This window comes from Cariama cristata, unplaced genomic scaffold (assembly GCF_000690535.1).
Source record: "Cariama cristata isolate BGI_N322 unplaced genomic scaffold, ASM69053v1 scaffold14543, whole genome shotgun sequence".
In the NCBI taxonomy this organism is placed as follows: Eukaryota; Metazoa; Chordata; class Aves; order Cariamiformes; family Cariamidae; genus Cariama; species Cariama cristata.
This window is the reverse complement of record NW_009607892.1, coordinates 1-12,874: the sequence shown is the minus strand read 5'-3', so window position 1 is coordinate 12,874 and position 12,874 is coordinate 1. Positions and strand designations below refer to the sequence as shown.

General features: G+C 41.9%; 1 protein-coding gene across 1 annotated transcript; it reads right to left on the bottom strand.

Annotated features, from left to right (window-relative positions):
* Positions 1–596: 596 nt before the first annotated feature.
* Positions 597–10,230, bottom strand: LNP1 (leukemia NUP98 fusion partner 1). The gene is made up of 3 exons (XM_009696919.1): positions 9,994–10,230; positions 3,044–3,289; positions 597–938 (listed from the first exon to the last, which is right to left on the bottom strand). The coding sequence occupies exons 1-3, from the start codon at positions 10,141–10,143 to the stop codon at positions 735–737; spliced, it is 600 nt and encodes a 199-aa protein (XP_009695221.1). The 5' UTR covers positions 10,144–10,230; the 3' UTR covers positions 597–734.
* Between the last annotated feature and the right edge of the window lie 2,644 nt (positions 10,231–12,874).

The window sequence follows — 12,874 nt, the reverse complement described above, 5'->3', positions numbered from 1 at the left end:
TAAATGGAGATGGGGAAGGCCACAAAAGAAGCAAGGTGATGAGGTTGAAGTTGGGAGAAAGAGCTAGTTGTGTGACTGGTGAAATGGGACTGAGGACATGGGAGAGGGCTGGGGGATGCCAGAGAAATGAGAGTCATATTGCACAGTGATAGGAAAACCAGAGAGGAGTGAGACATCAGGGAGGTGTATAGAAGAACCTGTGGGCTTCTCTTCTATTATTTCTGTAAATTTGGAGTCAGGAGAATATCAAAGCAAAAGGATACCTGTTTCCAAGACAAAACTAAGTGAATGTCAGAGCCAGGAAGCAGGTGGCCGTTTATGTGTACTTTTTGCTTCCCAAACCTACCAATAAGTCTGTTTTCAATTAAAACAGAAACATGAGGCTTTGAATGACTTTGCAAGGCTCTGTAGTACATATATGCTCTCCTCTTAAATGAACACATCTACTGCTGTCCTGCCACAATGCTGAATTTGCCTGAAACCCTCGTACGATGGTTAATTGCCAACTTGGATCTTGCTATAGATACACTCCTCCTATGACAAGGGTCACATTCCTAATGGCAAAAGTAAAGACAGGAAGGGAATAACGTGGTGACAATGATGCAATTGAATTTTACTTTTATTTTACAGGTTAGGGTTTATTCTATCTTACAGGCCTCTTCTAGTCAAAACACAACAAGAATGCTCCCTCTGCTCTTCAGGGGGAGTGTTAAAATTCATTATCTCAATGCATTCTAGCTGCCTGTGCATAAATATCCTTTCTCAATGCTTGCTTGTGATGGAAACTGTTCGTTGTGTTTTGCAGGTACAACTTCTGAACCTTCATCTTCTTCCTGCTCTCTCCTTGGCTCTGATTTCTCTCCCATTCTCTTGTGAGACTTGCTTTTTCTCAAATGCAATCTTTCTCTTTCTCTTCTCTCCTTCATGCCTTCAGGTTGCTAAAAGGCAGGAAAAAAATAGTAGGGAATTAAAAACAACTCCCATGTGAACAAAAAAAATCTCATTATTTTATTTCACTAGTAATGTATAATAAAATATTCTAGTCATCTACCTCAGCAAGATCAGCTTTAACATGACGGGCTCAAACTTAAGGCCCCAGCCAGTCACCCTAAAACTCAGCAAGTGGCAACAAGCTTTTGATTATACTCTATGTATGGTAGGAGGGTCACCTGCCTGGAGGACTTGAGGGAGACTGCAGACAGGAGGGAAAAAGGGAGAGACTCTGACATTTCAGCCCAGACTCCAGGTTTTTGTCCTTTCACATGATCCATCTTTACATGACTGAAGGCTGTTCAGCGCTAGCTGCAAAGACCTCACTGAAAACAAATGCTGAAGGTCATGAAATGTCCTCAAAGCCATGTTTGTAAGAGAAAAGCAATACACAGGGCAGGAGATGAAATGGGACTACATTTCCCCCACTTTTCTTTTCTTTTAACCTGTGTCGTCATGGTGGTTCGAATTGCACCCACACAGCTCTGAATGCAAAAAAATGCTCCATTTGGAGATACATGTTTAAGCCCACTCCGAAATTTCCTTTCAGATCTCTAACATCTATTGCTCAGTTCTTCAAGATTCTCAAGTCCTTCACATCTCCCAGACTTCAATGGTGACTGAGTGAATGACAACAATTTGGTCTACTTGAAAGGTAGATTAAAATACAGACCAGCACACCTCACTGCAGATTACAGATGGGTACTAGAATCCATGTTTTTAACTGTAACTGAAGCCGTATTTAGTGCATTATGCCCAGTGTACCTATCGTACAATTACACACTCACAGACTTTCTAGCCATAGGCACTTTTGAGAAATGATAAATGATAAACCAGACAACCACTGGTGAGGGTTGGCACATGAGGCAATGTGAAGTTCCAAATGAAATAAATTCTGAATAGTTCCTAAAGGGGAAAAAAGATTAGAGAATGCACTTAAAATCTTAGCAATGGCTTAACAGAGTTGTCATCACCATAATTCTGGGTATTCTTAGAGGACTGGTCATGCAAGGACTGCAATTGTGGGACTGATCATGTAATGATGCTGCTTATTGAAACGAGATTTTTTTTGTCTCTTGTTGCTGCACAGAAGGTCTGCAAAGAGAGCTGAAGATTACTTCTCCATACAAACTGTCAACAAACTGAAGAAAAAAAGATACTTCCTTCTGTTGATATTTGGTGCTAATGTCAAGTGTTATTCAAGCACAGCTTTTTGAATAGGGTGGCTGAATTTGATAATACTTCTAATACTTAAAAGCAAGTTAGGGTTTACTATCCTTCCTTCCATTGTATCATACACCAGATATTATGTATCATAATAATAAAAAATGCGTTAAAGTGTCATAGACAAAAGGTTGTTATTGGCAACTTCATCAACACAAACCACACAGAAAATGCTCATGCCTCAGGACGGAATGATGGGGAGAAGAGAAGGATGAAATGGGGGGAGAATCCTCTGCTGGCTGCGTGCCTTTATGGTGAAAACATGTTCAGCCACTTATAGCAATGGCTGCTGCTGCAGCTGTGTGGTGACACTGAAGAAAGCAGATGGATGGAGTCCCAAAGGGTAAAAGAGAAGCCTCTCAAACACCATGGCATCTGGCAGTCTTACAGATAACATCGTATATGTTAAGCCAGGTCAGTAGCAGTGAGAAAGAGAGCTGGGCCTTACAGCAGAAGTGAAGAAAACTTGGTTTTATATTGTCACATTTTGTTGGCACAGCCGTAGAAACCTCTGAAAACATTGCTACAGGCAGTGCAGTGTCTCATTTTGAAGCTACACATTTTTAAATAAGTCTAGATGGTAACACTACATCAAGAATTCTCATACTGATGATACCACCACTTTAACCTTGTTTGCACTAATGATACCACCACTTTAACCTTGTTCGCACCACTGTAAGGACCACATAATTTGAGAAACTCTAATTCAAGTTATTTCTGCTCTTTCCCCAGCAAAGCCACAGCCATTACACCAGAGATAAATCTGGCCTGCACATTCATTGGTTGGGTTTTTTTCTTCTGAAGTGATCTTAAGTTGGTTGTTACCTACCAAAGAAACTGAGCGTTTGCTTTTGAGATGCAATTGCTTTTCAAAGGACTCTGCAAATTCCTGGATGGAGTTTGATCTTGTCTCTGGGCACGAGCTGTCTCCTGAAGGTGTTCTGCTTGCCTTCCTGTGGCAGTGGCATCTGACATCTTGGTCTTCTTGAAATTCCTTGGAGCCCTTGAGATGGCCTGAAGATGAGCCTTTGGTAGAAGCATGAAGTCGTGTTGTATGGAGGGAGGAAAGTGTGGCCTGAAAAACAAGAGGTCTTTGTTGAGTATTGAATATTAAAGCAGAGCACACAGGGCAGATTCTTTCTGCCACAGAGTGCTCTCTGAACAACGGTGCAGAATGACGGACTTGCCCAGACTCCTGTAGCTTTCCTTTTATGTGCAGGAAAATCACACTGCCAAGAAGTTGCTTTCCAGAGGCAGCAGCAGAATTTGCTTTCATTTCTGGTTTTGTGTATCTAAGTTTTGGCACTCAAATGAGCATTTCAAATGTAAAACATGTGCTGGGTCCTCTTAGTGCCCACGGACCAAAACCTCAAAAACTCAGGCCTCACATCTGGCAACAGGTTCTAAGGCAGGACTCTCAAAAAGCAAAGACCCAGCCTTTTGTGGCCAGATGAGCCAGATACGGGGTTTGACTCACAGGTGTTCCAAGTCTTATCAGATGTTTGAGTCCATTTGAATGTGACACCAACCATTTCTAGCCCTGTTGTGTCAAATTTTCAGCATGGCCTACATGCAGATGTAGGACAATAGATGCTCTATTGTCCAGGTTTGAATTTTCTGCTGGTTTTTTTGGACACGTTTGTCCTGAACTGATATGGGAACACTTTCAGGGCACTGAGGAACACATCCCTACCAGAAAAATGGTAGGAAACAGACTTCCTACAATTACATTTGTAGGGCTAAAGTGGGGAGGGAGTAGTTAGCTGTTTAGTTACCATGTGGTTTAATTTTCCCAGGCCTGACATGCAGATAAAAGCTATTGATCTGCATCAGCTGTGTTTAATTGAATGTCTGTAAAGGAAATTAAACTGATACAGGATTGCTGTGTCCTGTGGAGTCATGTATTGGTGGTTTTAGAAACAGACAGAGCTGTAGAAGAGATGGGTGAGAAGGCCACCACATAGAGCCAGGCATGCTCCAAACCCTGCCAGCTGTTGGTCCTTTTTCAGGGTGAGTAGTTGAACAGCGGTAAGATGCAGGTAGTGAAAATTGTGTGAGAGAGGTGGGATGTACTGAAAATGAGACACCCCCCTGCATAGGTGTTGGGTTAGGGCACTCCAGGAACCCAGCTGCTGCATACGTGTTCGAATGCATATACGTTTTGTACAAGCCTGGTGCTAAGCCTTCAGCTACTGGGTAACCCTGAGAAGCTCTGCTGGTTTCAGGGGAGCTGTGACTGTTTATAACAACTGAAGGTCTATCCCACAGATCCTGAAATGCTTTCTAAGAAAATCCAGGAGAAAGCCCTACACTCAGAGTAGGGTTTCTTGGGGGTGGGTGTGTTTGTTTTGGTTTTTTGACAAACAACAGTGGAAAGCTAAACCAACTTGGCATAGTGGCCTCATGAATCTACAAACCATGGACAGCAAGGGACCCGAAACATCTCTTGTATACATTTCCATTTACTCAGGCCCACTTGCTGTTATAAATATATCAGCACAACAGGGACCTCTACAGCCTTTCTCTGAATAGTGAGGTTGTGCATCCATGTGGTTGTGACAACATCACATTAGACAGGCTTGATGAGAGGCGCTAAAAATAATAACTCTTACATCTGACAGAGGCACCTAATACTGAAGTGTTTTTCAGATCATATGGTACTAGTTCAACTTCTTTTCCAGACATAAGCTTACTTCAGTAACCAGTATTATGGACTGCCTCTGAGAGCAGTGGTAATGATTTCTGCCATACTATTTTTACTTTTGTTTCAAACCAATCAATACAGCTGTAATTTCTGTAAGGTCATATTGTATTGTTATTTTAAAAAGCATCAAAGCAATCACATTGTGCTTGAGGGACAGGAATACATGTTGTGTCAAGCTCAATGAGCTAAATGTCTTCTGTGTCATTTTAATGGCATCAGCATATCTTGTTTCCTGGAAATAAAAATTGTCTCACACTAAAAATCACTGGTATTTGTTAGAGGGTTTGGGAAAAAAAAACCAGGAGGACAGCTGAAACGAGGGATGGTATTCTATCAATCCTGTTTTGCAATATTTGTAAACGTTTTATTTTACTAAGACATTGCTTTTTAATTTCTCCTCACAGATAGAATTATAGTTAAGCCCTTAACAAAAAGACTGCAGTTCGCATACTGACATGGCAGCAATAGTCCAGAAAAGGGACAGACCTTTCTCTGAAATGTGTGTCTGTCTCAGTGGACTAAGAGTAAAGCTACATACACAGATCTGTGCAATCATATTCCTGTGACTGTGTCTCCTCTCACAGTGCCTTTGCGTGATACATACCACCGTAGCTAGGAGGTCAGCATGCTCGTGCATGTCTGCATGTTGCTGTCTTATGGACACAACCCTACAGAGGACAAGAGTCTTAACACAATTGCCCAGGCATGAACGTTGCATGGCTTGTAACTAGCACAGTACATTAGTCTTTTATTGAAGATTGACTCCATGGAGAACTGAAAGAGTCATAAAATGAAGCTCAGGGATGAAGCAGATCTGGCACCAACTTTAGATAAAATTCACATGGCTTTATTCCTGTTTCTTAGATTTAACATGTGCATTTAATACACGTTCGGTGCCAAATTGATTGCTTGGTAACATTATAAATTAGAATGGCTGAAGACTGCTTTAATTTATGCTTCCCCTCCTGAAGTCTCAACAGGGGCTGGCAAGAGAGATTGCCTCTGTATCTGCACACTCTGGCTTCCACCCACCGCTGCCGCTGTCCCCTGCCAAAGGTCTCTGAGCGCAGCCCCACTGTCTGCTCCTGTCCTTGCCGCAGCAGCGCCTCGTGCCTACATCTGGTGCCTCTTTAGTGAACTCCCCTTGGTTTCTGGCTCCTACAGTCTGAGCTTGAGTAGTTCTTAAACTGGAGAAGTGGGAAGGAGCTTAAACAAGGGAAAAGGCATGGAAAGGAAGAATGATAAATGCTCCCCTATACCAAAATGGGGAATTTTTGCCAGCGCTGGGAAAGCCAGAAGCACCAAGCATATTCTCAGGGGTTGTTTCTCACTCCCTTTCATACTCCCTTTTTCTGCTTGAGCCTTTGTGTAAGGGCCAGTCATGCTCAGTGTACCTGTTTACACAACAGCTAATCTTTTGCTAATTGCCCACCTAAAACATACAAAAAACACAAAACCAAAAATACTTCACAAAATTGATGTCAATATAATTTGCCTATTCTCTTTCTCAATTTCTGTTGGAGACAAGATAATTGCTTCCATCTTTTGGGCTTGACCTGAGGGCTTGCACAGCTGTCAGTAAGAAAATTAATCTTCAGTGTGTCAGCACAAGTGTTCATTGTTTGCTGAAGTTTATACAATGACCCCAGCACTTTAGGGATATTTTGGAACATCTGACATTCAGATGCTGCCCTACAGCTTCTTTTCCTTCCCAGGAGCTTATAGCCAAGTATATATTCCTTAAAAATGTTTTGGCCTAGGCTCCAACTGATCTGTAGTAACAATATTGTGGTAGATGTTCAGTCTGACTTTAGTTTAAATTAAATGTTAATAACTTCAACAGCAGTCAGTTGCTCTGCTCCCACTCTCAGCTGTTTCTTATCAGATTTTCTCCTGTGAGCAGCTATGTCTACTTGAAGGTGGATACATTTATAGGGTTGTAAAACTTTTATCAGTGCTCCTTTGCCTCCTATCTTTTTCCCACAACAAAATGTCTGGGAGGTAAGAAACTGTCCTGAACCAAAATGATGGAGATAGATAACTAGAATGTGTTAAGGAAAGTCAGAGCTGAAGGCTTCAAAAAGGGTATCCCAGTTAATGTATCTAAAGTTTGCCAGGGGAGCAAGCTAACTAAAAGAGATGGAAACAGATGACTCAGTTCTCCTCAGACAATTTTCACATTCAGTGTTGGCCCACAGCAACATACACAACTCTAACGCTTTTCAGGGGCGTGGAGTTGCAAGTTTTAGCTGTCTTGCCAGTGACCCAGTGACGGATGAATATAATTTTGTGTTCCTCTCCGCAAAATGGGAATGACAATAGCAAAAGCATTTTGCAAAGCTAATCTCAGTAGTGTTTATGAGGTATAGTGAGATATTGGGAAAAAAGAAATAATGAAAACTGTTGTTAGTTTGGGAGTTATTCTACAAAGGTTTATCTATATTTGGGGGGACTCTACCATGATAGAACGGCAGTGGAGTTTACCATTGTGTTTGAGGTGAAAGCAGTGGCTTGAATGTCTTTCTACAGCACGGGAAAAACTACAAAGACCAACATACCAACTTGGAGCTGAAAGCAATTTCCAGCATTATGCAAAACCACCTTTTGTGCTCTACTGCTACTATTTTGCTATGTAATACCAAAAATACCAAAACGGTTCTGGTGCAGGTGGAGTTCATGCAGGCAGGGCTGCACTATTGCTGATGCACTGTGTATCAGCCCTGGATATGAGTCAAAGTGTGCGGGCAGTGCTGTTTTGGCAGTACCATTGTATCTGCACAAGGAACTTTTGCCAACAGCTGTGTCAGAACCTGCTGACTTGATTTTCACCCAGACAGCAGAGTTATCTCTGTTTACGATGCTGAGACAGAAGAAAGGGTTCACTCTGATCTGCTGTGGAGGTATTAACTTAGAGCAGAGATGCAGTTTAATCTCGGTTGTTATTCCTCCTGATTAATAGCACTGTTCTGATAAAATGAAGACAATATTTAACTAATACTGATAAGTGCTTTGAATTTTACAGCAGTTGTCATTTGTAATAATGAATCTTACAGTAGTTATAATTTGTAATAACTGTGCAAAATACACACACCCAGGTGCAATAGCAAGTTGTTGCTCTCAACAAGGAGATGCTCTTTCTAAAGGTATTTTGAAGGAATTATTAGTGCTCATTTGTTTAACTTCTAGATATGGTTTAAGAGAACACGTTTTAGTGCTCTTTACTACCAACTAGTCAGAAGTTTCCAAATAAAAACATTTAATCTCAAAATTTTCCCCTGAATCATAAAATGCCCCCAAAATCTTCCCTTCTTATTCCTCCAGACAATGTCTGGCACTGAGAAATAAAGCAGTTGAAATTTGTATCTCTTGTAGAATACTACTGAAGCAAGACAAATCTGTGTGGAACATTAATGTAAAGGCCAGACATAACTAAGTGTACAGGATAACTTTAGCTCATTGAACAGTAATGTCAAAAGTCACAGTCCTCACTTACTGTCAGCTAACTTAATCCAAGTTCTAGGTATGGATTCAGGGATGCAACTATAACAAAATATTTGAATAGCTATTACCTAAGTATTTAAATAGCTTTTGAACAAACTGAATATGAGAACATGCTTCGAATTACATGTATGTGTACACACACAAATATACACGAAGATGTGTTCAGCAGCTTGCTGAATGGAAAGTGATTTAAAGTACATTCTTACACTTCAGTCTGTATTGGGGCCTAAAGAAATCACATATGCATAGATCTCTGAAGGACAAAATTAAAATACAGTAAAATTAATTTAAAAACCAAAACATTAATAAACATTCTGTTTCCAGGCATTCTGATGGAATCCATCAGAAAAGCTCTAGCTCAGAATCTGTCTTGCAATCTGTGACCAAGGTGAATATAACTGTAAATAACAAATGTGGCTGATCAATTCAAAACTAATGAATGAAGGTTATCTCTCCAGCCCGTCCATGACTTCAAAGAGGGGGGAGGCGGTTTTGGTCTGTTTGTTTTTTCTTAGCCAAATTTTTTGAAAACAAAAATCCCACAGTTTAGGACATGGCAGCTCCAGTGGAGGAGAACTTGCAAGGAGAAAATAGAGCATGGCAGAAAAAAAAGGTTGGAAAAGATTAGTTGTTTCTCCCCAATAGAATAGCATTTGCTTTGTTTCAGCAATGATGATCTAAGGATATAAGTGAAAAATGGTTTGTAAGGAAACATAGTGTCTTTGGTAAGCCAAGTGATGTAGTTGGAAAAAAAGAGACACGTTTGGACCACCTAAACATTTTTTTTAGAGCTGAAATAAAAGCAACAGTCCTCAAGTAAAGAGCAGACTGTGAACAGCTGTTTTCAGTTTGACTTCATTTTGGTAATTGGTTAGACAGTTGTGAGCTGCCTTGAAAACCTGCTTCTGTGTGTGAACCTGGCGCCTTTCCCAACTATTTTGTTCATTTAAGAATAAAGAACGTACTTCTACCTTAAAATCTTACTTCATGGTATAATAAGCTGTGTTATGTGTTGCATCCTTATTTTCAGTCAGATGTTTTAAACCAGGAGGGACCGCATCCTCTAGCTTTAATTAGAATTTACACCTGCAAACAACTAAATCCCAGGGAGTAAAGCGTACAGCCTCCTGGAGACAGTATAGTTGCAGAATTGGGTCCAAACCCTATAAATACAAACAGGGTTATGTAGTTTTACACATGAGAACAGACTCATTAAAGATAATGTTTATGTATGCCAGTTGCCAAAATGTTTTGATCTCTGCCAGGTAATGCTGAGCAGACAGAACAACATCGTAATGCTATGACAGTTATTACACCCTTCTGCTTACATTTCTGGTCCTATCATCACTTATCTTGGAGTTTGCCAGTTTTCTTGTATTCCAAAGGCACTGGAGGCCTGAGCCTGGCAGGCAGCTAAGTTCAAAAAGGAGCTAGCTGCTGCCAGTAGGAACTGAACTTACTTGGCAATGTTTACCATACTCATCCTCATACATCTCTAGGGCCATGCCGCTGGGAATGGCACTTACATTTACAAATAAACCACATACACAGAGAAAACTGCACACAGCTCTTACCGGAAGGGAGGCTCTCCTTTCACTAAAGGGTCGTGTCTGACGTTTCTTGTGGCCTCTACCCTCTTTCTCACTCTCATCGATCAAGTTGTGGCCCCAGAAGCTGCTCATCCATTTTGCAAAGGAAATATCATCATCCTCTTCATATTCCATGTACAGATGCTCCAAACTTGGGGGGGTGTCTCCCAACCAGACAAGGAAAAGCAAGGTCAAATGCCACCACCAAGCCAGTAGCCTCACACTGTTCTGCCAACAAGAGGAAGTGGAGATGCAGTTTCAACCACTCTTTCTGCACTCCATCCCCCCAAACCCATCCCACTGCAGCCCTGGGCACTGTCTAAACATAAAGTCAATCCTTTCTCATCTCTTTTCAACAAGGTTTCTTTTAACCTTTCCATTACAGTGATGTCCAATATGACACTGCCGCAGGGGGCTGGTGGGAAGGGAAATGTGTTGGCTAATCCCTGTGTGTTGCTGTTGAGTGTACCAGCTGTCAATACCAATGGAGAATTGCCCACAGTTACATGCCTGGGAGGTGTGTACACAAACTCAAACCAGGCTTGTGATTTTGAGAAGCAGAATTGACATATTGACAGTGGTCAGAAACTGTCACAGCTGCGTGCAGAGGCCTAACTGGCTCCGTGGGAGGGAGGACAAACAGCCCACTCTTCCCATGCTGCCCTCCCTCCTGACTTCTGTTGTCTCTGCTCTTCCTTCGGTATTTAAGAAACGTGGTCTGTCTAGGCAGAAAACAGTCCCCCCTGAAGAAACTGCTTGTTCATTTTTGGGTTATGACAGCCTGCGTGAACTTGCATCAGCTGCTTTTCGCCAAAGTCATTTCATCTGCCATATCAGGGTTATGGGAGGCCCTGCCTCACTTGAAGGCACACAGAGTAAAAATGCATCTGATTCCTCCTCACCAGCCCTGAGTGTAAGCCACATAGGCCCTGTCTATACCATAAAACAGAGCAGGGCTGGGGACTGTTTTGTTGCCCTGAGATCAAGTGGCTAGACTGGTCACATCTACCCTACATGGTGCTTGTGCTGTGGGTCTCCTCGAGGCAGTATGTACTGCACTATGGCTGTAATATAACATTTTCTGCGTCTTTTTTATTTCAAAATATCTGATATAACACAAAAGTTCTGTTGTGGCCCTTAAAACTGTTGTTTGTATAGTATGAAACTGGCAGATGTGTTACATGCCTTGGCATACGGCAGAAGGACAAGGAGAAGGGCTTTGAGGCTGTAGAGCCTGTTCGGATAGTGTTGGAAGACTGCACAGGAGGAAGAGACCCAAATCTAACTTCTTATTGGAAGCAGTCCTTGGTGTGTGCTAGGTAGCTAGGTGTTCTCCTGGTGCCTCGACATTGCTGTGGAGATGCTAGCTGGCCTTGGCCAGAAGTATGCCAAAAAGCTTGCTAGCAATTTAGCATTACAGAGAATCAGTGGTCCAGCATTAAACCTTGCTCCCTGTCCCCAACCTATTTAGCAACACAGATGTAGTAACAAAACTCCAGTTTCATTCGTGTGGGTGTAGGCGTGAGGTTTAAGTACAATACTCAGATGTAAGACTCTTCATTCTCAATAATAGGAATGAAGGGACCAATTGGTCACAGATGCCCATGTGCCCAAGTTTTACCTTGTCCAGGGCAGACGAGACAGTGATTCGCACAGGGACCTGGAGTACATAGGTGTGCAGACAGCATATCCTCAGGTGTCACGTATCAGAGCTTGGAGACACAACCAAACCTGCAGCAGGCTGCTTTCTTGGCAGAGGCACAGATGGACAGGAGCAAGAGGAAGACCTGCGAAATGGTATGGTAAAAAAACACCTGAAGCATTAAAAAGGATGTGCAGGCTGATTCTCCAGGTGGGAAAGAACATTCCTGGCCATATTCTGACAGCCTAAACTTGACTTATGTCCTTGAGGCTACCAGTCTGTACAGGCAAGGTACATCTGAAGGCCTGCGCTAGTTCATAGCAAGCAACCCGTGGGTGGAATTTAGGCTGTCATAGTAGGAAGTTATTAGCCTGTTGACCTATTTTCTATTGTATGGTTCAAGTTTCTTCTTTTCTGACATGTGAGACAGAACTGCAGCCTGTTCTGTGGGGTAGGAAATGCTTCTGCCATCCTGAGACAGGTGACAGGGAAAAGTGGGGGAGAAGCTGTTCCACGGCTTTGGCAAAGTGTGCTTACGTAAGTAGTAATAATCCATAAATTAAGAGAGACACAGCTCAAGCTGTTTACTACCAGGCACCAAGATACGTTGACCATCAGGGCAAATTTTACTTGGGCTCCTGAGGTATTTGCTTTGCAATCTTACTGTTGTTTCTATTTGCAGTCCTTTTTTTCTTCAGTGCGACATGTGTCTTCACACTTATTCCTTCCATTTCCCTCCTGTCTACAGTGAAATTTCCAGGTATGAGATGACTAGTGTTATCTAAGTATAAAAAACTATCAAAGACGACTCCTCTTCATCCTCAGCCGAGTGCTCCAGGGAAATAAGTGGAGACAGAAACATTAGCTTCCCCTGCCTACAGGTAAGGATGCTAAATGGGCATAGGCATACACACATATATATAATGCATATATATATACAACATCTGTAAAATTCCAGTATTGCTTATTAAATTATTTTTATTTTAATTAATAACTAAAAAAAAAAAAGGCATTCATAACAAGGATAATTTTGCTTCAGTTCCAGTACAAAGTCCTAGAAACTTCACATCAGTCCTGTATGTTAGCAGTCCAGAAACTCCGGCACAAAATTAATCCGAACCTAAAGAGACACTCAGAATTTTTAGGCCTGGGCTAATAACTTACCTAAACCCAGAGTGACTCTGTACCTCGCACACCCCGCCGCCCCGGGCACCCTCGCATGGG